This window comes from Trichosurus vulpecula, chromosome 3 (genome assembly GCF_011100635.1).
Source record: "Trichosurus vulpecula isolate mTriVul1 chromosome 3, mTriVul1.pri, whole genome shotgun sequence".
Taxonomy (NCBI): domain Eukaryota; kingdom Metazoa; phylum Chordata; class Mammalia; order Diprotodontia; family Phalangeridae; genus Trichosurus; species Trichosurus vulpecula.
Window position 1 is genome coordinate 58,646,095 of NC_050575.1, and position 25,782 is coordinate 58,671,876.

Below are 25,782 nucleotides of genomic sequence, written 5' to 3' on the forward strand. Positions count from 1 at the left end.
AATGCTAGACAAAACAGTCTCTCCTTTCAAAGAGCCTACATCTTATTGAAGAGAAAAACATGCACTGAGATAAGTAAATTTTAAAATCTAGGCAAAATTAATAGAATGTAATTTTATCCCTTCCTTCCTTTCTTCCTTTCTTCCTTCCTCCCTTCCATCCTTCCTTTCTTTTTTGGTAAGGGCAGAGTTCTAACAACTGGTGGAATCAGGAAAGGCAGCTTATAGGAGGTGCATTTGAACTGAGCCTTGGCACAGGTGAGGAGGGAAGATCATTTAGGCATGGGGACTAAGGCAAAGAGAGGGCAGAATTGAGCGATGGCCTGGAGTCAGAAACACTCATCTTCGAATCCTTCATCAGACAATTAATAACTCTGTGACTCTGGGTAAGTCACTTAACTTGGTTTCCTCATCTGCAAATGAGCTGGAGAAAGAAACAGCAAGCCACTCCAATATCTTTGCCAAGAAAACCCCAAATGGGATCATGAAAAGTCAGACATGACTGAACAACAGCAAAGGCAAAGAGAGAGAAGACGGAATGTCATATTCAAAGAACAGAAATAGGCCAATTTGAAATAGGGAATGAATGGGAGAAGGGGGTAAGGGCAGGGAGGAGGAAACTAGGAAGTCAGTCTGGGAAGATACATTGGAGCCATACCAAAAAGTGCTTTGAATACCAAAGAGAGGAGATTGCATTTACCCTCGAGGCAAGAGGAAGTCACTCGAGTTTCTTGAGTAAGGGAGAAGCATAACCAAACCTGTGTTTTATTAACATCAGTTTGGCAGATATGTGAAGGATGTGGTTGAGAGAGGAATCGAAAGCCAGACTGGGGCAATTGAGTTGTGTACATAATTGTTGTAAAGGATATATAATCCGGGTCTCTGGACTCCCAATCCAGGGTTCTTTCCACCACATCACACAAAAGAGTCATTCAATACCATGAGATTCACAACAAGCTAGAACTAAAATAATGTTGATACTGACAGTAATGATAGTGATAGCAGCTAGGAACCTCAGGAGGCCTGACTCCCTTGCCAGCTCCTGTCATTGCTCTTCCCAGCTCTGTTGACATAACCTCTCAATAGCGTTGTCTTCAGGTTACCTCTCACAAAGATCTTCCTGATTTTTCTATTAGAAAAAAAATCATCATGTAGTTCTCTCCCGGAGAAGAAAAAAGTGGCATACCTGGAAATCGAAAAAGTCTTCTGAAGCAGCATTCATGATATTGCAAATCTGTAAACCACAAAGGGGAACAACATGAACCTGGATGGCCCGTGAGAGAGGACTGGGGAGGTGAAGGCAACCATGTCCTTGCTCACCCCCCATGTTCAGTCTCAGTTCTTGGATACTACAGAGAGGAGGAAGTAAGCAGATACTGAGATACTTGAGGGAAAGTGGGAAACTCTCCCCATTGCTTTCCCCACTCTGATCCCAAATCATCTTCCTTTTGGAGAGGGGTGTCCCTTCATCTTAACCCCACACTCACCAGGCCATTCTGGGCAACATATGTTGGGAGACCGCTAACCAAAGCCCAGTGGTCAGGAGCAGGATTCCTGTAACAGAAAAAGCAGACACTGACTTCTCTTTTGGTTTGGAGTTCTGATAAAAAAAAAAAAAACCTAGTACAGTACTTTTCCTTCCTCTTTTGCTCTTTTTTTTTCCTTCTGACTGAAAATACTTCTATTCTCTTAACTAGAAATGGCTATTTTCCAAATAACTTTTTTTTTTTTTGTGATTCATTATCTTGAATGCACAGGCTTCCCCTTAAATATCGCAGTGATGTGATATTGAAACAGTTGTATGTGAGAGACAGTATGCACACCAAATAATTTTTCTAAATATTCTGTACAGCATATCCGTGCTTGTCTTGGCAGGGGTTTTAACTGCAACTAGGTATAGTTGCAGCATGTGGCCAGGCTTAACAATTTGGCCCAAATTCTGAGTCTTCCGTGTTTATTTAGTGGAGGAATTAATAGCACTGCTACTGAAAAGACAGCATGGTGTGGTGAATAGAGAACGAGCCTTGCAGTCAGGAAGATCTGGGTTCAAGTCTTGCCTCAGATACACACTGGCCACATGATGCTAGCAGCATTACTTAACCTCTCCATCTCCCAGACAACCTTATAAGATGCAGAGAAGGTGCTAACCTGCTTTGATGGAGGAAATTCCTCACCAAGAGCCCCCCAAGTAGATGAAATCAGAGGACTGGTTTTATATGTGTGTGTATGTATATGCACACATATTGGTGTGTATATGCACATCATATAGATGACATGATATATATATGTGTATATATGTATATATATGTGTGTAGATATATACATACATACACACACACACATACACACACACATAGAGGAGCTAAGGAATGTATTGACATTCTACATAAAGCCACGGTGATACACGGGTTTTGTAGTGTGATGATGAATTCTGTGATGGGTTCTGAGCTAGAACTGAGTAGATTTAACTTTCAAAAAGTAGCAACCCATCCCAAATTCATCCTCTTCCTTTAAGGCTTCAAAGCTTGAGAACTATTGGGACCTAGATGCAGAGGGTTGAGTGGAGGCAGTGACAAATATTTTATCCTTGATACAGCTGTTAGAATATGCCCCACTGGATTAAGATCACTTTTATTTTTTATATTTTCTTTCCCATTAGCCCTGGTTAATTTCAGAAAACCATGAGTCCAAGGAGGCCAGTGAGCCAGTGGCTGTGGTACTCACCTGAATGGTCAATTGTGGTTGGGGTCACTCAGGCAGCAACAGTAGCTGACTGACAGCACGTGAAAATCCAGGAGAGAGACTACTAGAAAGATCATGTTTGGCCAATTGATGCGATAATATCTAATGCCAAAGTGAGCTATAAAATGTCTAACTAGCGGTATTGCACAACTGTTTTGTGTGTTCTGATGAGGCTAAAATATTGGCCTCACAACAGATTGAAATATAGCAAGCAATAGGTTATGGTATCAAATCTTGTTTGGATCATTCTATTAATGCACACTCTGATTCTCATATGTTTAACGTTGCTTTTGGTGTGAGAATAAAAATGAATTGTCCTATGTCCAATTCATATGATACGTTGAGTAGCTTTTGTACTTTCTCCTCTTCTGGGGAAGTCCTAGATTATAGCCAAATCCAAAATTGAGCCTAGAGGAGCCAGAGTAGGGGTGATCAATTAATGAGAGAATGGGAAGTTCAATCTATTATTGAGTGGTCTGGCTCTGCCTAATATTGAACCACGGCAAGGTTACAAAGCAAGGAGCAAAGGGTACCTACCCTAGGCTCAGCACCAGAAGTTACCTCTGAGCTCTAATTTACATGTACAGGATGTTCTGGAAGTCTTAGAGCAGTTTTAAGATTATAAATGTGTCCGTGCACACATAGCTTAGCACAGAAAAGCCCTTTGGAAATAATCTAGTCTAATCCTTTAATTTTATAGGGGAGACAACTGAATGTAGCAAGTCAGTGACAAAGCAATTATTAAACTATGTATGTACGCATGTGTATACTTATACATAAATGTATATTTATAAATGTGGGCATATTTGTACACATGTGCGTATATTTATACGTATATATATATATATATATATATATATAGATGGGAAAAGAGAGACAGAGTGAGAAAGAAAGAGAACTTCCCTTCAGACTTTTTTTCAGAAAAAAATGCTGTCTACCCATGCTTCCTTCATCTCATACTTCTGAAGTTGATATTTTTTGTACCCAAATGAGAAGCTTTATATTTATCCCTGTTGAATTTCATCTTATTAGATTTCAGCCAGTGCTCTAGCCTAGTGGTATCAAATTCAAATAGAAACAGGGCCCACTAAACCATACACAAGAATCCCTGAAGGCTGCGTATTGATTTAGAAAACCACATATTGACATTATCTATATTCTATTGTATTTATACATATTTTGTTAAATATTTCCCAACTCCATTTCATTCTGGTTCAGGCTCCACTCCCCAGAGTTGTGGGCCATATGGCCCGCTGCCTCATACGTGATACCTGCACTCTAGCCTGTCAAGATCCTTTTGTATCCTGACTCTGTCATCCAGTCGGTTAGCTATCCTTTCTAGCTTTCTGTCATATGCAAACTTGATGGATATGCCATTCAAGAAACTGATCGATCCAAGTCACTGATAAAAAATGTTGAGCGATATTGGATCAAGCATAGATCCCTGGGGCACTCCACTGGATACCCCTTGCCATGTTGCCTTTGAACCATTAACACTCACCCTTGGAGTGAAGCCATCCAACCAGTTTTGAATCCTTCTCACTGTTTGTTTCATTCATCTCTCTCTATTTTCTCCTCAAGGATCATATGAGATACTTTATCAAAAACTTTAGTAAGATCTAGGTAAACTCTATCCATAGAATTTCTCTCATCTACTAGTTTAGTACTTCTGTCCAAAAAAACAAAAAAGGTGGGGAGAAATGAGGTTAATTTGACGGGATGTATTTATTCTTAGCAAAGCCACTCTGACTCTTTGGAATCATTGCTTCCCTTCAAGATGGTCAACAATCTTTTCCATAATGATTCATTCTAGAATTTTCCCAGGACTGAAAAATCATTTCCTGGTCTATAGTTTGTAGATGGTTCTATTCTCTTTTTTGAAAATCAAGACATTTGTCCTACTCCAGCCTTGTAACATATCTCCCTTTTCCCATAATCTTTAAAATGTCACTTATAGGAGCTCAGAGGGAAGAAATTCTAATTCTTTCAGGAGCAGGGGCTGAGGGACTGTTGGTATGGAATTGCATAAGCCATCAGACTTGGCTGATGTGTTGGTTAGTTTTGTTGAGCTAATTTCTTTCTCTCTTATGTTCTTTGTTATAAGGGATGGCTCTCTGGATAGAGGAGTGGATGAACTTATTTGGAAATGAAGGTGATATAGAAAGAAACACTATCAATAAATATTTTAAAACAAACTAAAAACAATGCTGCCTCCAATGTGCCATTTGCCAGTGACCCAATGGGTTTGACAATGCATAGGGAGAACCCGTTGGGGATCAATTCAGGAGGTAAGACAACATGGTCTAAGGCCTACCCTGTTAGGTTTGTCCCTAAGGAAAGTCACGAGCTCTTGAAAATTATCTCCTGATGTGTCAATTAGCTACTGGCACTTCTAGAGCAATTTTTTTCCCCCAAATGCTTCTAACATCAGTCATTCCAATTAATGCTTACATCACATAGGTGTGGAAGGTAAGGCATTCCTTTCCTGATGTGAAAATTGGTTGGAATGACTGATATGAAAGAATTTTGGATAAAAAAGAGCTCTAGACATGCAAGTAATTATTATTCAATTTGTTTAGATTCAACCTCAGAGTCATAGAACCTTAGCACCAGAAAGCTCTTGTGGAGATAACCTAATCTAACCCTTTAATTTTACAGAGAAGACAGCTGAGGCCCCCAGTCACACAGCAAGTTAACTACAAGACAATTATTAAACTCATTTCTCTGCCTTTGGATCCGGCACTCAGCATAGTATAAAGGTGTGCTCTGGTGTGAGACTGAGAGGGCAAAGAGACAAGGTACCTCCTCTTCTCTCTGGAGGAAGGAAAATCTGAGTAATGGTCACAGGTTGGTGTTAGGATGCTGGAAGCCAAAGTCCGATCCCAGGCAGAGGGAATTATGGGCGGGTCAGGCTTAGAAGCAGAGTTGGGACGATCAGTAAGGGATGGGAGAGAACCCCACAAATGAGATGGACTGGCTGATTTTCCAGTATACCTGACTGTGTACCCTGAGCCCTGAAAAGTGTGGAGAAATTACAGGCAGGCCTTCCCTGGGTTGTGTGAGAACAGATGAGGCACCTTATGGACAAGTGTTAGATAATAGATGAACTTTGAAAGCAATAATATATCACCTGTGCTCATAGAACCACTTCCCTTCCTCATCCTGCACTTTGTTGTTGTCACTCAGTCCTTACAGTTGTGTCTGACTCTTCACGGTCCCATTAGGGGATTCCTTGACAAAGATACTGGAGTGGCTCGCCATTCCCTCATGCAGATCATTTTACAGATAATGAGACTGAGGAGAACAGGATGAAGTGATTTGCCCAGGCTCACACAGCTGGTAAGGATCTAAGGCCATATCTGAGCTCAGGTCTTCCTGACTCCTGGCTGGGCCCTGCACCCCTTGGCTGCTCCCTCATTATGGATACTTGACTTCTGTTCATTCAGAGTAAGGCGGCAATAGTTCTTTTGAGTGCCATGTCAAACTGCCAACTCATTTTGAGTTTGCACAACTAAACCTCTGGGCCTTTTCTTCACACATGAATTATTTTCTAGTCACACCTCCCCTATCCGGTACTTCCGTAACTGATTTTAAAAAATTTATTTTTAAACATTTTTATATTCAATTCCAAATCGGAAATTGATTTAAATGACAACAAAAAGGACAATATTTAAAACCCAAGGATGTGGACGAGAGCAACACAGGATGAACTGTCATGATTGGGCTGCAAGCAACATTATCAGAGAAAATGCCCACATCCATGAGAGCGTGGCACTCTCAAAGTGTAAGCTTTCATACTGCACTCTATGCATTTCCATTTGATTAGTGAGCCTGCTGGGCCCGTCACTTGTGCTCCGATTTGGATCAGGATTCTACTGCGCAATAGGGTAACAGACGTGTCCTGCTTTGTGTCATTTGGAAACTAGTGAGCTTACCACCTATGTCTTTAGGCTATTAAATGATTTAAAATGTTGAACTTTGGGCTAGTCCCTTCCCTGGGCCTCAGTTTTCTTATTTGTAAAATGAGAGAGGTTAACCTAGGTGATGTCCTTCCAGCTGATGGGCTCTGCTGGGCTTAAATAATTAAAGTGCTTTTAAGTAATTATAATAGCTGACATTTGTCAGAATGGAAGAAATTCTACAAGAAAGGCAGTTTGAGGTAGCTAGGTGGTGAATTGAGCAATGGGCCTGTAGTCAGGAAGACCTGAGTTCAAATCTAGCCATAGTCACTTACTAGCTGTGTGACCTCGGGCAGATCACTTTACCTCTGCCTCAGTTCCTTCAACTGCAAAATGGTGGCGGATAATAACAGTACCCACCTTCCAGGGCTGTTGTAAGAATCAAATGAAATAATAATTGTAAAGTCCTTAGCACATAGTAGGTGCTATATAAATGCTAGCTAGCTAGCTAGTAGTAGTGGCAGTGGTAGGGGAGGGGATGGCTTTATTGTAGTCAGAAAGATCTGGGCTGAGGTCATACCTCTGCCACATACTGAGAGTGTGACCCTAGGTGGGTGAACTAACCTCCAGGTGGCCAAACTCTCTAAGACTGTACATTAAGATGAGGATCCCCAGGCCATTGAAATCAAAGCTCTGGACACTGATACCCCCCTGATTATAGCCTTCCCGCACTCCTAACCCAGGGAAAAAAATGAAAGGCTTGCACACATTTTACCCAATCATTAAAACAACCCTGTGAGGTGAATGCTAAAGATACTATTGACCTCATTTTACAAGTCAGGAAACTGAGTCTAGGAGAAAGTAAGTGATTTGCCCATGGCCACACAGTTAATAAGTATGAGGGGTCACATTCGAACCTGTGTCTTCCTGATTCTAAGCCTAGAATTCTATATCCAGAGATTCTTATCCTGGGGTCTGTGAGCTTGTTTTTTTAAAAAAAATTTTGATAACTATATTTCAGCATAATTGGCCTTCTCTGTCATATTATGTTTTCATACACTTTACCAGACTGCCAAAGGGCTCCACGACACCAAAAAAGGCAAAAATATTTGCAGTGTACACACCGGGTCTTGTTTTTCCTCATAGCTGTTATAGGATACTGCCATCAATAACCCCACCCCTCTTTTTTTTTCTTTCATTGGCATAGATTATACGTGGCAGCATTTGTAACCTGCCTCTTTGACACTGGAGAAACCCTTCCTATGGCTCACGTGCTTCCGTGAGAAACTTACGGTATTACTTTGATGTCTTCTTTCCCGTGAAGGATATAGTCGATGACCTTATAAAAGTTGATTTCCTGGGCAAGGGAGAGAAAAATGTACATCAACAGTCATGAGCTTAAGCACTGCTTTTAAAGAGACAGGAACTATTCTCTGCCTGTAGAACGAGGTTGGTTCTTTCTTATTTAATCTATGGCTTCCAAAAAGTGAACTGATGAAAGCCAGGCATGGCAAAACAAGTGGCCAACTGTGGACAATGGATCTACCAGCCAACTAAGTAACAAGTGAGTGGAAGACATGATAGTTGTGTCAACAGGGGTTAGGCCAAAAAAGTGTCCAAGGTATGCTCACTTTGGGGGTGAGACAGGAGATTACTGAGAGTGGAGAAGGTAGAGGAAATAGTAATAAGAGCTAATGTTTATAGAGTACTTACTACATGCCAGGCATTGTACTAAGCACCTTACAATGCTTATCTCATCTGATCTTCACAGTAATTCTGGGAGGTGGGAGCTTTTATTATCTCTATTTTACAGATGAGGAAACCGAGGCCAACAGGTTAAATGACTCACCCAGGATCACACAGTTAGTAGGTGTCTGAAGTCAGATTTGAACTCAGGTATTCCTGACTTCAAGAAAAGACCGAAAATTCTTTTGGGGACTAGAGAAATGGGTTTTAAACTTTCTTGTTTTGGGACTGAAAAAAAATGGTCTCTCATTGCCAATACCCAAGTTGAGACTTTTATGGTCATCTTGAAATGGATGTCCCACTGGCGTCTCAAATTCAACATGTCCAAAATTGAGCTCATTATCTTTTTCCCTCAAACATTGCCTGGTTTTGAATGTCCGAATTAGGGGCAGCTAGGTGGCGCAGTGAGTAGAGCACAAGCCCTGGAGTCAGGAGGACCTATTCAAATCCAGCCTCAGACACTTGACACACTTACTAGCTGTGCGACCTTGGGCAAGTCACTTAACCCAATTGCCTTGCCTTCCCCCTTCCAAAAAAAAAATGTTTTCATTACTAACAAGAGTACCACCAACCTCCAACTCACCAAGGCCTGCAACCTCAGTGTTATTCTTGACTCCTCCCTCTCACTCAGCCTACATGTGCTGCCAAATCCTGTCATTCCCACCTTTTCCATCTCTAGTATAAGCCCCTTCTTTCTGCTTATAGATCCATAATCCTGATTCAGGCCCTCATCATCTCTTGCTGGGATGTCAGCACTAGCCTTCTAACTTGTCACCTGCTTCAAGTCCATTCCAATTCACCCTCCACTCAGCTGCTAAGGTAATTTTTCTAAAGTGCAGGTCTGACCATGTCATCCTCCCCATCCTCCTCAAGGAGCACAGGACTATAACATCTAGAGCTGGAAGGGACCTCAGAGCCTAGTGGTTAGCTAATCCATCTCTCTGCCCCCTCACCTCCCATTTTACAGATGAAGAAACTGAGACCTGGAAAGGTTAAATAACTTGCCCAGGGTCACCCGTGTAATAAGCATCAGAGGTCAGATTTGAACTCAGGTCCTTCTGACTCTAGGGCTCTATTCACTGCACCACCTAGCTGCCCCTAGAACTCAAAATTTAAAAAATAAAAAGAATGTTAAAAGGTTTTTTTTTTTTACATATGGTTGGGAAATGTTTAACAAAATTAATTTTAAATATATATTTAAAAAAATAAATCTAATGAATGTATGAACATTTGGAAGTCTGTGGGATGAAGAGACCTACCTTGGATACCTCTGGTGGCTCAGAGAATAGTGTTGGTAGTTAGAGTCACACCGTTTTTCAGCCATGATAGAATGCTCATTCCCTAGGGTGAGTTTGACTTGTCCTCCCATGGGAAGCCTTTAGGGGGAACCACTGAAGGCATTTAGGTAACAGATAGTCCCTGCTCTCTGAGACTTAAGAATCCTCACCCTTTGCAGAAATGCTGGCAAAAGCTTTCCTAACTGGGCTTGGAAGCCATCAATGTTTGAACAAACAGAAGAAGTTGCTTTCATAGAAGAAGACAAGGAGAGCAGTGTGCCAGATGTAAACATTACTCTTGGTCCGGGGCTTAGCAGCCTCATACACTGTTATTAAGCCAAGGTTCCACCCAAACCAAACATGTAGAAATGGCTTGGGATTTTATGGTCAAGGCTGAGTAGTCAATGAGCACTCCTGTTAACTGTCAAGAGGCTAGTTTAGAAGTGTCTTTAAATCAGACACAAATGCAGCTCATGACAACTCCCTTACATAGAAGTATATACTCTCTTAAAAATAAGGTGTGATTCTGGTGGGAATATGTTAGGGGCTGGGAGAAAAGAGGAAATGACTGTATTTCCTCTTTAAGATGTCTCTAACAATTCAAATCAACAAACATTAAGAGCTCACTACCTGTAAGACACTATACTAGATACAAGATGAAATCTGACAAAACCCTTGTCCTCAGGGAGCTTACAATCTGAGGGAGGGCATACAATATCTCACAAATGCTTGTGAAGTAGATTAGATAATAAGAACAAAGAAAAGTTCATATAAAGTGTTATGAGAGATTCAAGCAGGAAAAGAGTATTTTCAGCTTGGGGGGAGGGCTTCAGAGATGACTAATTGGTGAGGTAATTTACAATAGAGTTGAGAGGGCCATTTTTGGTTTAAGCTTAGAAAATAGAATAGGGCAAAGAGCGCAGGGTCTGGTGACAGAGCCCTGGAAGATGAAGCCCAGCTCTGTCACCCTAGACAGGGAAGACTTAGGTAAATCACTTTTCTGCTCTATGTCAGTTCCTTTATCAGTAAATGAAGGAGTTGGATTTTTCAGTTATGTTCCAACACTAAATTCTGCGATCTTGAATGAGGGAAAGAGATTAGGAAGCAAAAGAAGGGGGGAATATAGGGGAAAGAGGAGGAAGAAGGTACAAAGGGGTCAGTATGAAAGCAAGATCAGGTAAGGATTGTGGTCACAGCTGATGGGTGAAGGCAAACTGACTTCTCAGTATGAATAGAAGACAAAGACTCTCAGTGTGTTAGAGCTGGAAGGGATCTTAGAGAACGTTAAATCCAGTCCTATGAACACGAGTGCATATACACACATATACACACACACACATATACACACACACTCAGTCATACACACTCACATACTATGCACATACACAGTCACATGCACGCAGTCTTTCTCACACACACACATACACGCTCACTAATTAGAGGACATTTTGTCCAATCACACATGCACATACACATTGGAAAACATTTGAGTCTAATCCTATACACAGTCTTTCATATACACATACACTCTCACACAGAGGACATTTTGTCTAATCCTATACACACACATACACATTAGAAAACAGTCTAACCGCACACCATACACATACACACAAACACACACACAGAGTCTCTTTCTCTCTCTTGTACACACAAAAACTCTCACACATTAGAGGACATTTTGTCCAACCCCACCCTCCCGCCACCCCACATACACTTACTTTCCCACATTAGAAGACATTTTGTCCAATATTACACATACACAGCCACACAAACATACTCATATACACACATAAGAAAACATTGAGTCTAATCCTACATGCAGAGTCTCTCTCTAAAACACACACAGTCACACACACACACAGAGTCATACACACACACATATACACATTAGAAAGCATTGAGTCTAATCCTATACACACACATACCTATACACTCTCACACATTAGAGAACATTTTGTCCAATCCTACATACAGACACATAGACACATATACACACATACTCACATACACACATTAGAAAACACTGAGTCTAATCCTACATATATACAGTCACACACACAGTCTCTCTCTCTCTCTCTCTCTCTTACACACAGACGCAGACACAGACACACACACACACACACACACACACAGAGTACCCTCCCTTGTTATTTCCTTCTGTCCCTTGCAGGCAATGTGGTGTTCTGAATAAAGTTCCAGACTTATGAGAACTATCTGAAAACTAGAGTTGACACTTTCTAGCTCCTTGACCCTAAACAAATCACTTAACTTTGTCCCTGGACAGATCCTGTGATTAAACTCCCTTTCCCAATACAGGTTAGCTACTCTTCTGAGATTTATCATTTTAGAGATTTTCCTGGAGCTCTGAGAGGTGAAGCAATTTACCTAGGGGTCACTCAGAGGAAGACTCGAAGCCCTGGTCTTAATTCCTAAGCAGTCCTCTGTCCAGTACGCTAGTCCTCACCATGAAAGGAGAATAATAACACACTGCTTACTTCACGGAGATGTTGGGAGGAAAAGATTTTGTAAGCCTCAAAATACTTCAGTGACTGATCATATTTCATAGATGATGAAACAGATGAGGAAAGAGATTTGTCCAAGGACTCACAGCTTGTTGGCTGTCCAGGGACTCACAGCGCCTGGCTCCTGACGCCCGGGACATTGTTCCTTCCACTGTACTGACCTGCCTCAGACATTTACAAGGTGCTGATTTCTCCCCTGTTAACCTATAAAAGAAGTCTTTTGCTCTAGGAAAGAGAGGGCATGTGGGAAGATGAAAGCTTTAGACATCTCACTTAAGCCACCCTTCTGAATGGTTCAGGGGAAAGAATCCTGGCATTGGCTTTAGAGAGGATGGGTTCACATCCCATCTCTATTACTTACTTAGATCATGGGACCCTGAGTAAGTCACCTGACCCCCTTGGGCCTCAGTCTCCTTATCTGTATAAGCAGAAGGATTGAAATAGGTGGTTTTGGGGTCCCTTTCAGCTCTAGAGCTATGATTCTTTGTAATCTAACCATGGCTTAAGCCTTGTCAGCTCCCAGGTAAGACTGAAACCCAAGCTATAGGTTAACTGCTGACTCCGACTATTACTGTGCGTGGTTCTGTTCCAGAGCATGTGAGCTGACCATGGAATATGTGTATCAGTGTAATGAGGCCAGAAAACAAGGAGGTTTTTAAGATAACACAGTGAACTAGAAAGAGCACTTGAACTGAGGTCAGACTCTGTGACTTGAGCAAATCCCTTAACTACCCTTAGTTTCATTTCTACAATTGTATGATGGGCATAATAACATTTGAATTCCTACTCCATAGAGAAAATGTTGATTCTTCCTCCACCATATCTTACATCTGGTCCCTTCTCTCGCTCACCCACCACCCTGAAGCACAACCTTGCTCTCTCCCACCACAGCTGTAGCTATAGCCCTGAATTGGGCTCTTCGCCGCCACCTCTTCCCCTCTCCAGTCCAATCCCCTCCTCCCCTGCTCCCACCCTATAGAACTTCCAATTGACATTCCTAAAGCAGATGCTACTTCCTTGCTCTAGAAGCTCTAGTGGGTCCCTCTTGCCTCTAGGGTAAAATTCAGGTTCTGCTATTTGACTCTTAAAATCTTTCACAATCTTCCTCTAGACTACCTCTCTAGGCTTGCTACATATTTCCTTCATGAAATTTGCATTCTAGACAAACTGGTCATCTCCCTTATCTGTGCCTTTCACAGGCTGTTTCCATGGCTGGAATGCATTCCTTCTTCACCTCCATCTCTTAGAATCTCTATTTTCCTTCAAAGCTCAGAGCAAATGCCACCTCCCACATGATCTCATCAGTTGCTCACACCCTCCCTCCCTCAAATACTTTGTATTTATTCCATATATACTTATATGTGTACATGCCATCTCCCCAGATAGAATGTAAGTTCTGGGAGGCCAGAGACTGTTTCATTTAATCTTTGTAATTACAGAATCTTGCTGAGTACATGGCACATAGTAGGCACCTTATAAATATTTGCTAAATGAATGAGGATGGAATGAGATAATGTATGAAGTGTTAGGAATGGCTATATGAATATGAATCTCTTTCCCAGGACAAAGGACATTTGAAAATCGTAGCGGCTTACTCTTCCATCTGGTGTCCTGGGTCCTGTGTAAGGTGGGGCTTCTCCCATCAACACTGGCCACACATCAAAAAATTCCTAGAAAGAAAAAAGTCATCATGACAACATTAAGAGGCACTTAACATACCAAAGCAGAAAGGAAGCTAATGAAGAAGAGGAATTTGGAGTCTTATGTTTGTAGTTTATTTCCCATTTTAAACTATGCATTTTTCTAAAGAGCAAGAACTGTGTTTTACTCATAGATTTAGAGTTGGAGGAGACCTTTGAGGTCCTGCCCAATATCCTGCCATGGGGGAAAGAGAAAACCACCATTCCATGAGCTCGAAGGCCTCCAGAGGATTCCACCTGAGGTCAAACCCTTAAAAATGTTGATAACCTATCCTCCCTCACTCCTCAGTTATTAGCAAATTTCCACAGGGTCATACTTGGCTCTAGCCTAGTGATTCTGAACCCCTCACCTTCCTCATTCAAACCCGCCCTTCCTTCCCCACTGCCTAATCTCTTATTCCCATGCACCTAACTCAATCCCTCCCTTTCCCTTTCCCCTACCAATGTCTCACTCCCTTATCCCTTTCACTGTGCTCTCTGCAATGCCTACTCCATAAGTAAGAAAAGTGCTTTCATTTTAAATCTTCCTTTCCCTCTCCTTCAATCTTCTGGTTCGCAATTGAGATCTAGCTCCTTGATGATGATATGGATTCCCAGACATCTTTTCTAGCTCTAGATGCACTTCTGCTCATTCCCTCAACTCACTGGTTGAGGTAGAGATATTGGAATACTTCTTTCTCCCTATTGCCTCTTCCAAGTTCTCATCACTCAGCAACCTCTCCTCCTTGGATGGAGACTCAATTTATATTTACCAGCCAATCAAAATTCTGGTAGCCGTTATCTACCAACCTCCAGGAAACTCCCCGCTTTTCCCCAGTGAATTTAATGCCTAGCTTACAGTCTTTCTCCCTTTCTCAACTGCTATCCTCATACTAGGAGACTTCCGGACTTCTACATACATATTGCTATTCCCTCAAATGCCCTAAGCTCAGAGTTTCTTAACTTTCTCATTTCATATGACTTACTCTTCCACCCTACTCTACGCCTTATACACAACTACAATTATACCCTTGGTCTTGCACCTACCACAAATGCATCACTTCCATGTTCATAAACTCAGAAATTCCCTTATCTGATCCCAATCTGTAGTCATTTCATCTTTCCCTTTGTCTTGAAACCCCAAGCCTGTTCTTTGTCCTTACTGTGACCTCCAATCTCTCCCTACTTCAGTTCTTCCCCAGGCCACCATTTCATAAACTAGCTATACTCTCCTCCTCCCCCATCTTGAGCCATTGGTTATCTAGTTCATCTCTACATATACCACAATTTGTTTAGCCATTTCCCCACTGGTGGACACATACTTTCCTTTATTTATTTATTCATTTATTCATTTATTTATTTATTTTGCTGCCACAAACATTCTGTTACAAATATTTTGATGCATTGCACCTTAGGGTTTTTTTTAAAACCCCTTTGTGTATATAGATCATATGAAAAGACCTAAAAAGTTCCTTAGGGATCATCTGGTCTAACCACATATTTATGGTTGAGGAAATTGAGGCCCAAAGGGGTTAAGTGATTAGTCTCTTACGCAACTTGTCTGTCACATGATTAGGTAGTAGTAGAGCCAGGATTTTAATTCAGGTGCATTGACTCTAAAGCCAATATTTGTATGTCCAATAGTGGTGAATAGGACGGAGTATTATTTATTTATGAACATTTTAGTGACTTTTCTCACACAATTCCAAGTCAACCCTTTCAATTTATAGATGAGTATTCTGAGACCCAGAGAGAGAAAGTGATTTGTCAAAGTCAGGCAGGTAATAAGAAGGATAAACAACATTTCATTGCTCATAGGCTCATAGGGTTATAGAATTAGATCCAAAAGAACCCTAGAGGTTATACTTCTTCCGATAATATTAGTACATTCACTCCTAGTCTACACAGTACCTTACACATAAGAAATACTATGTGCATGCATGAATGAATTGAATTGATAAGTGACCAAATTGAAACGATAAGTTGGAATACAGAAAAGTTAGTGATAGCTTGTGGTGATAAGCAAAGGCTGGAGTCCCACAATAATGTATCATACCCTAAAGGGCTCTTGACTGAACTTAGTTGATGACTGGGAGCTGGGTTGTTAAGACTGGCTTGACCCTAGCACCTTTGCTTCATTTTCTGCTAATTTTATAGCTGTGATTCCCTCATAATTTATTATGTCTCTCAAAGGACAGACAAATTTCCTTTAAGGTATTGATTTCTAGGTCTATATAGCCAGGCTACCATACTGTTCACTCTTCGGATAGCTGTAAGGGAGAGGTGATGAGATATGATTTAAAATGACAACAACATTTATTTAAGTGTATATGCCAGCTCCACTAGAGACCTCCTCTGATGCTTCACTGGGGCTCCTCTAAGTTTTCAAAGGCCCTCTGAGCCATCTGGAAACCAAAGCAAGTAATTGTTCTCACAGAGCTATGAGCGTCCAGTCTCTGTTTACATACAAACTGGAGAAAATTCTCACCATCATTTCTGGTAACCTTACCATGAGTGTCTTCATTGTTGACTTCAGACAGATTCCACTAGCCAGCATCCAGGCTGCTGTGCTGTGCTGTGCTAATGGAAAAGACCAGAAAGTACAGCCAAATACCCAATTTCTTTCAGGGAATGTGTGGTATACGGCAAAGGGCAGTAGACTCGGACTTGGGAGAGACAGATTTGAATGCTGGCTCTGTCACATAGTAGCTTATGGGGCCATATCAGAAGCAAATTCATAATCTTTTAGGGTCTCAATTTTCTCATCTGAAAAACAGGCATATTGATACTTGTAGTACACACTTCCCTGGGTAGTTGTAGGGGTGATGTTTTGCAAACCATAAAGTAATAAAAATGTCAGCTATTCCGCTGGCCTCTCATTGGTTCCAAGTCACTTAGATGAATGCTGATGTGGTTTTTAGCTTCCTTCCATGGAAGGAAAATCTAAAGGAAAAGTCTGACATCTCCTGTTCCTCCAAGAGTTCTGAAGCATGATAGAGTTAAAACTTGAGAACCCCCAAGTCTCCCCAATCCCTTCACTTTACAGATCAAGAAAATGATACCCAAAGAGAGACCATGATTTGCCTAGGATTACAAGAAATAATAATAGTAGAGCCAGAATTTGAATCTACCTCCTCTGACTTCAAACCCAGGGCTCTGGACCATACTATACTGGATATACAAGGAAACTATAGCAGTTTAGAGAGCCTATCAAGCCCTGGGAGAATGGCAGCCCAAAAGCCTTCACTTAGTTTCCTCATAAACATACTGCTAGCTGGAGCAGTCTTTTTAAAGTCATCGTAAACATGCCTCCCCAAAGGGTTCAATTGTTCCCTTTGGGTTGACTCCATTGTAACATCCTCCGAAGATGTTGCTCTCCCAGGAAAGAGTTCAGAAAAAGCAATTCTTTCAGGCTTAAGCCTAGAGTTAAATTCTTCTGCAACCATAACTCTTTGGAATAGTGAGGAATCTTCCACATCAGGCAGTTGAATGTTGGACTCACTAAGTCAACAGTTGCTTTTTCTGAAAGAACAGCAAAAGGTCTGTTGCTGAACATTACAAATTTTGGCTGAGCCTGATTTAAGATATAGTTACCACTGTCAGGTTGGTGCCAGAGAAACATTTTAGTCTAGCCCTGTCTGACTGGTTGCATTTTTGAGTTGGTTTGTTGATCTGTAGGCTTTAATTCCTGAGTTCTCAGAAAGACAGAAACTTTCTGAAGTTTATGAAAGTCAGAAAATGCTACATGATTAAGTTTAGATAGATCCTTGGTAGGGAAGTGAATATTGTGAGCTGTGTAGGATAATGGAAAAAATGCTGGATTTGGAGTCAGAGGCTCTGGGCTCTTTTTCTTTCTACCTGTGTGACCTCAGGAAAATCACTTAATTTCTCTGAGACTCAGTTTCCTCCTCTGAAAAATTAGGAAGATTGTACTAGACAACTTTAAAGATCTCTTCCAGCTCTAAGACCTTCGATTCTAAATTGCCTTGAGCTTTGTTGTTATGTCGATACATAGGAATCATCTGAATTTTGTTGTTGTCATTGTTCAGTCATTTCAGTCATGTCTGACTCCTCATGACCCCATTTTGGGATTTTTCCCGGCAAAGATACTGGAATGGTTTGCCATTTCCTTCTCCAGCTCATTTGGCAGATGAGAAACTGAGGTAAATGGGGTTAAATGATTTGTCCAGGGTCACACAGGAAGGAAATCTCTGAGGCCAGATTTGAACTCAGGAAGATGAGGAGCCTTCCTCATTCCAGGCCCAGCACTTTATCCCCTGTGCCACTTAGCTGCCCCTGCCTTGACATAGGCGGACTAGAAGAGTGGGAGTGAAGAGGCCAACCCTTGTTGCAGAAGGGAAAGTAGATTGGAGATAAAAAAAATGTCAGGAATATGATTCTCTCCATTTGTCATTTTCCAAGAACTCAAGTTTTCTGCTCTCTGCTAGTTTGCTTTCAACTCAAGAAATTCCCTGTCTCCTGTTATCCATTTCCCCTTCTAGCACTAGTTCCTTCCCTAAGCCTCTTCGTGCCCTTTCCTGTCTCTTTGCCTCCTCCTTGGCTTCTTCTCTTCTTATTTCTTGTTTTCTCTCTTTTACCTTCTTTTGTTTACTTTCTCTCCTTTAATTGACTACCACCTAGAAGTAAATTCACCATAATTTATTTATTGATTCAATATATTGTTGGCTTCCCTGGTCTTAGCCAATATTCCCTTTGTTCTACTTCTGTCCTCTCTTGTTACTGCTAATTTAATGAAGTTAACAACCATGTTCCCACCCAGGTGTGTGCTTACTTTTCAGATGACCCTGGCAAGCAAAAGTATGTTTTGCTGCTACTCAGCCTTTGGGTTGGTCATTTGCTAGGTATAGGTTAGTGCCTTTTCACGCAAAATAGGTGCAACATCCCTGCTGTAAAAAGGATGACCGTTATGTGGGGCTCACAGTATGACCCCAATTCTCCCAGGCTTTCCCGGTGGCAAGTGAGGTGCTTATAGGAAGATGGATTCCAACAAAACCATACTCAACCTTGATGTACAATGTTTGCTCCACAGATTGCCTAACCTTTTGCTTGGTCATGTCCAGGAGCCCCACAGAGTATCTGTCGCAGTTGAGAAAGGCACGGACTGTGTAAAGGGCTTTGTGGAATTGTCTTTCGATGTCTGTAAGTTCTTCAAAGACTTTGCTCCCAGACCACAGGAGTATCTAAATGAATACAAAGAAAACATGTAAAGGGTTTAGGATAATCTACAGCAGCAGCAAGTTCCCTAGCTGCAAACAGAATTTGGAGCTTTCTTAGCATGAGTTCAGTGCAGCATTATAAATATCCAATCGGTTAGCTAGCCAGCGTTGATTAAGCACTGACTAAGTGCCTGTACTAAGTGCTGGGATTAGAAAGAAAAGCAAAGGGAAGTCCCTGTTCTTGAGGAGCTCAAAGTCTAATGGGAGAGACAACCTATATGGCCAAGAGGTCCAGAATGAGTGGGTTTCTTTCCGATATCTCCTACATAAATAGATCAAGAACCAAGCAAATTGGGCAGAGTTCTTTTATGTCTGGGTTCTTACCTGGCCCCTGCGGGTTTCACAGTTGTGAAGGTAGCTCAGATGGAACACCTTCATGACCAGATTTGCAAAATTGAGGTACTTCATTAGAATCTAAAATACAAACAGAATGAAAGGGATGAGAAAGACCACAAACTCTTTGGGAGAACAGAGATCAGGGAATTTTTTTTTCTCTTTAGACGCATTTAAAAAATTTGTTAAGCAAGTTTTCTCCCAACAAGTTTATTGTTACATGACAAGGAAATGAAAAAGGGACACTTAGAAGACTGTAATCAAGTGAATGGAGCAGAGTGTCCAAATTCAATTTCAGCAAGATTTCATTGTGAACTATGTACATGACACTGTCCTAGTCCTTGGAATATAAAGACAGAAGAAAAATGACAGGCTTTACTTTCTTTCCTTGATCAGGGGCATGGAAATGTGTGCTGTCTTCCCCCCAAACTGGAGTAAATTCCAAGAAACGGTCTGGGAAGAAAATGAACCCCTAACTGCTTTTCTGACAGGCTGTGTAAGAGTACTAAGCAGTATGTGGGATTAGATTCACTCCACCCATTGAATCAATAATATTCTTTTTTTAGTCAATCACATCGAGAAATATGAAAATATTTTCATAAGGATTGTCCTAGATGTCATGAAAAAGATATTGGTGAGCTTAAAAGCATCACTCAATATGTTTATGAGGGAAAGAATAAAGAAAAAGATAAACCTGTGCCAAAACCTCAGCCAGTCCTGGCCCCTGCCCAAACAACTCTGACTCCCTTCCAAGCTTGGGCCCCTGCCCAAGCGGCTTCAGCTCTCCTTCAAGCTGTATCAGAGAATCAGGGGCTGCAAGAGTGTTTTCATGGTCACACCAGAAACAGACCATATTGCCAGAAGATGTAGAAAGAGGTGGGACTAAAGGGTAGAAATAGAAAGGACTCAGGGAAGGGACTCAGTCTTAGGCATAAGGGTGTGGGGGAGAGGAGGGACCATGGGTTCTGATGAGGATCTTTTTGTTTTTTTCCTCCATCCTGATGTCCTTGCCCCAGCTATCCCAGCATCTATCTCTCCCCACACCAGTGAACCCAAATCTCCCTTAAAGTTGATAACATGATTTATGACTGCTTACTAGGTACCGGAACTTCTAATTTGGTTTTAATGTGCAAACCAGATCCTGACTGTACTTCTATTGTATCTGTAAATGTTGTCAGGATCTCAGGGAAGCCTCAAAGCATCCCCAAATTGTCTCCCCGCATTGGCCTCTCTCAGTGGAGCATTCCTTTCTCTTTATATTCAATTCTCCTCTTAACCTGTTGGGCTGTTATCTCCTCTGCAAACTTAGGGCCACCATTTCCTGCTGACCCAATGGGTCTCTGCCTTGCAGCTCCCTTAGGACTCCCTCTTTTTGTTCTATGTATTGGTTTGGAAGGCCCAAGAAATAGAACAATGAATCCAGAAAGTGTTTTTGTTTTGCTTTATCTCAATACTGTCACTTGTGTTTCTCCTTCTCCAGTTAGCTCCTCACAAGGGAACTTTAGAGCCAAAAACTCTAAACAAAAAACAATAATCATGGGAATGAAAAATTGTCAACTATGGGAAAATGGAAAAATTTTCATGGTGCCATTTGCTTTATGCCTCACAATTACTTATCATATGTTTTAAATCTTGCTCCTTTCCCTGTTGTTGCTTAATTCTAAGATTATTACTCATTGCTCTTTCCAGATTCCACTCCTCCTAGGAGGATTGGAAAAGACTTAATACTATTAGTAAACTTCATGGTGATGTAGGGAATGCTTACTGTCTTAGAGAAATTAGGCCCCATGGATTCTGGGTTTGTCATCATACCCATGACTGGTGGGTAGTGCTCTCTATCACTGAAAACAATGATCTTCGACCTTATTATAGCTTCTGTGCTATGACTGATCAATCTTATTGTTCCTACATTAGTCAATCAGGAGAGGTTATAACGAGCCTTCAGGAAATTCAGCAGATTATAGCAGAAACACAATTGCCTAAACCAAGTGACTGTAAACATAGGATTTCTTAGAGTTTAGTTTTCCAGGATTCATGGCCATAACAATCGCCTGTTCCCAGGTATTTTGCCTTGCCAACCAAGTGCTGAATCACTTGATGGCACTGAGCCAATCAGGTGCTGAGTAAATGCCCTATAAAGCAGGTGGGCACTGGTCAGTGAATGGGGAACCCCCTAGGGTTGAATACACAAGCCAGAATGCTGTGTGTGCCTTGACCAGCCCCCATCAAGGCTTGGGAGGGGGGAATCTGTGTTTGCTTCAACCGGCCGCCATTGAGGCTTGAGGGGACTTAGGGAGTGCACAAGTTGCTGTCTTGAATGACCCCATTGAGACATGGGGGTAGTTGCCTCCCCCACTTTCTCGCCAGCCCCTTTGAGAAGGGTGATTAGGGAATGTTATAGGAGTTGGTGCTCAGCAACCTTTGAGAGAAAACTAGATGGAATAAAGCAAGATCATTAACCCCTTTCCTTTAGAAAAGCACATCAAGAATCCGTGCCAGCAGCTCATCCTGTGTGTAGTGTGGTTGCAATTACAGTCACCACTGGTGGAGTCCTTCCTTCTGGTTCCCTTGAATGCAGGGAAATGGCATATTGGCCACCATAAGTAAATGGAATCTCTTCACTTTATTTTTCATTGTTATTCTTAGACACTCTGTATTAGTTGTACAATGCTATGCAAAAAGATGCTTTCTAGTTGAGTTTTCTTGGTTTATGATGTTTGTGACATTGAATCTCTATCTCTATGTCTATATCTATGTCTATGTACATACATATATATATACATACATGGGCATATAAAAAACTTCATATATTTGACTCATGATGATGGGGGGGCAGGGAGGAGAAGGATCAAAGAGGGGAATTGTGAGAACCAAACTGACTCCAGTTTGGGAGCCACATACATTTTAAAACTTGTTTCATTTTCCTGTAAATCACCTGATTTCAAAGAATTCCACCTGCTTACTTATCCCCTTCCAACTCAGAAAGTCCCAAATCTGTCCTCCAATAAGAAATCATTACTCAATCCTATATCCTATTCTGTATCCTATTTATTGTTTCCTTCTAACATATAAAAATCTTTGCAAAACGTATTTGGGGGGTCTTTGCACCTACTGAAGGGCCTTTGACCCACTTTATTATGCACACTTTGCTAATAAATCACATAGCTCAGATTTTGTTTCCTCAATCATAAATCTACTTGTGACACTTGTCACAAAAAGGGAGAAAAATCTCATCAAAGCCAACAATTATTTGAACCACATTTGATAGTATATGCAATATTTTATACCCACAGTCTCCACCCCCCCACCCCCACCTCTACAAAAAGGGGCAGAAAGAAGGGCCATTTTTCACCTCTTCTCTAGGACTATTTGGTTATTATAATTATACTTTGTTTGATTTCATTTCGGTGTTGTTCATCCATTTACATTATTGTAGTTATTATATGTATTATATTTCTAATTCTTCTTACATATGAGCTACTCCTCAGTCTCCTTTGCTGGATCTTCATTCATCTCTTCCTCCTCTTTTTCGTGAGGGTACTTTCAAATCCTATCTTGGGCCTCCTCCTCTCTCTCAGAGATCTTATTAGTTTCCATGACTCCAGTTATCATCTCTATGTAGATGATCCCCAAATCTACATATCCAAGTCCTCGTGTCTTTCCTGAACTACAATTTCTTGTTGCCATTGACAAGCAGACTTAAAATTTCTTGTTTCTAATTTTTCCTTACCTCTTCATCCCTCTTGGTAAAATATGGTCCATCCACTTTGTTCACAGCCATGATTACAGCTACAACATCTTTTCCATTCATTATAGGGGAAGCCAAGATGTTTTTGGTCTTGTAGTCTGTGAGATCATCAACAAAGTCACAGAAATGCTCATCCTAAGGAAAAAAAGAGTAAATGCATGAGTCTGTCATTGGGTTCATTAAAAGAAAAAAGAGACAATACCATTTGTTTCTCTTGACCTATTGCTTAGGCATCTGTTTCCTTTGTAACAAGAAAGCAAAGGCAAAGAGAGAATCACGTACTGAGGAATTTATAGATTTTGAGACTGTTAGAGTCAGAAGAGACCAGAGAAATCATCCAACACAACCCCTTTCTTTTGTTGATGAGAAAATTCTGTTCCAGAGGAGAGAAATTGCTCCAGGTCACACAACCAGCAAGAGGCAGATCAGGTATGAGAAGACAAACCATCATAGATGTAGAGCTGAAAGGGACCTTAGAGACCACTTAATCCAACCTTTTCATTTTACAGGCCTAGAGAGGTTAAGTGAGTTGACAAAGGTCAAGGGCAAGAAGTAACAGAACCGGAATATGAACCCAAGCACTTTTGATTCCAAGATCAGCTTTCTTTCTCCTGGGCCAGACTACATCTGGAAGCCTGGTAGCAAGTTTCCCAAGCATTTATGGGAGTCAGAACCAGGAACAGCAGATTGCACATGATCCCAGGGCTCTCATTGACCAATTACCTATTATATGTCTACAACATAAATGCAAAAGGTTTTTGTTTGTTTGTTTCTTTTTATTTTTTGGTAGGGAGAGCACTAATGAATGGAAAGATCAGGAAAAGTTTCCTTTAGATCAGTGGTTCTTAGCCTTTTTTGTATCATGGAGTTCTTTAGTGACCTGATTGAAGCATATGAACTCCTTTTCTGAGTCATGGTTCTTTTTTTCTTTTAATTTGTAATCAAAGAAAGTGCTGAATTTCATTTAGAGATTAGTGAAATCAAGAATGTATTTTTTTCCCCATTGAAACTTGTCAACCCCCTGAATTCTGTTCATGGGCCCATTAGGTATCTATGGACTCCAAGTTCTTTAGATGGTGGCAAATGCACTATGCTTAGAAGGAAGTTAGGGATTCTATGAAGGTGACATGAGAAGGAAGTGCTTTGGAAGAATGGAGGACAACTTTGCATGGAGACATATGACAGAGTTCTGTGAACAAGCAAGTAGAACAGTTTGGCTAGAGCATAGGCTATGTGAGGGTAAGTAATTTGAAAAGTAGGCTATAACCAGACTGCAGAGGGCTTTGAATGCCAAATAGAGGAGTTTGTATTTTATCTTAGAGGTCAGGTGGAGCCACTGAAGCTTCTTGAGCAAGAGAGTGGCATGAGCAGACTTGTTCTTTAGAACTATCACTTTGATAGCTGTGTGATGGATGAATTAGTGAGGTAACAGATTTAGGGAGTGTCTATGAACGGAGAGAAGGGGACAGATGTGAGAAAGGCTGTGGAGGTAGGATCAGCTGCACTTAGCAACCAATTGGATATGGGAAGTGAGGACGGTGAATATGTTGCAAATTTAATAAAAATGGTGGTGGCCTTTGACAGAAATAAGGAAGTCAGGGAAAGTGCTGGATTTGGGGAAGAAGAAAACAAATTTTATTTTATGTTGCATTTGAAATGTCTATGCAACATTCAGATGGAGATGTAAATTGGCAATGGGAAATTGCAGTTCAGGAAAGAAATAAGGATTCGATATGTAGATTTGGGGATCATCTACATAGAGATGAAAACTGGACTCATGGAAACTAATAAGCTCTCTGAGAGAGAGGAGGAGGCCCAGGGTAGAATTTCAAGGTACCCTCTTGCAAAAGAGGGGCAAGAGATGAATGACGATCCAGCAAAGGAGACTGAGGAGTAATCAGATAAGTAGGAAGAGAATAGGATAGTGCAGAGTCATGAAAACCTAGGGAGTATAGAGTGTCTGGGAGTGGGGCGTAGTCAACAGTGAAAGTTAAAGAGAAGTCAAGAATGAGGACTGATAAATGGAATTTGATTTAGAAGTTAGGAGATCATTGGTAACTTTGGAAAGAATAGTTTTCATTGGGTGGTGGGGTGAAAAGTAACATTGCAAGGGATTAAAACCTTAGTGGGAGGTGGGTGGCAAGGAGTAGAGATAGGTTTTCCTAGGAGTTTGCTAGTGAAAGAGAGGGGAGATAATGGATCATCAGGTTGAGAGGATGAGAAAGTCAAGTGAAGATTTTTGAAGGATGGGAGTGATCTGGGAATATTTGTAGTCAACAGGGAAAGAGCCAATGGATAAAGAGAGACTGAGATTATAAAGAAAAAAGGGACTATCTATAGGCCAAGCTGCCAGAAAAAGCTAGAGTAGTTGGGAATGAAGGGCACAGATAAAATAGTTGGTTTTTTTTTTTTTTTTTTAGGAAAAAGACACCTGAAAATGGCCACATTCAATTCAATTCACTTCAACTGAACAAATATTTGTTATGCTCCTACTTGAAACGATTTTCCCAAGATCAAAAAGGTTTACTGGCAGAGTCCATCTTCAGGACTGTTTGAAGGGTTCAGCAACTAACAAGAGTTCTTATCATTGTGAAATGGA

The 25,782-nt window shown here is 41.1% G+C and overlaps 1 protein-coding gene across 1 annotated transcript in view; it reads right to left on the minus strand.

Moving 5' to 3' along the window:
- Positions 1-25,782, minus strand: part of PDE6A (phosphodiesterase 6A) — a 110,514-nt gene that overhangs the window by 77,255 nt on the left and 7,477 nt on the right. The window contains exons 2-8 of the mRNA XM_036751076.1: positions 23,166-23,318; positions 19,427-19,516; positions 18,926-19,066; positions 13,782-13,856; positions 7,931-7,995; positions 1,485-1,551; positions 1,184-1,231 (exon numbers count right to left, since the gene is read on the minus strand). Of these exons, the coding sequence (XP_036606971.1) occupies positions 1,184-1,231; positions 1,485-1,551; positions 7,931-7,995; positions 13,782-13,856; positions 18,926-19,066; positions 19,427-19,516; positions 23,166-23,318 (639 nt within the window). The remainder of the gene's footprint in view (positions 1-1,183; positions 1,232-1,484; positions 1,552-7,930; positions 7,996-13,781; positions 13,857-18,925; positions 19,067-19,426; positions 19,517-23,165; positions 23,319-25,782) is intronic.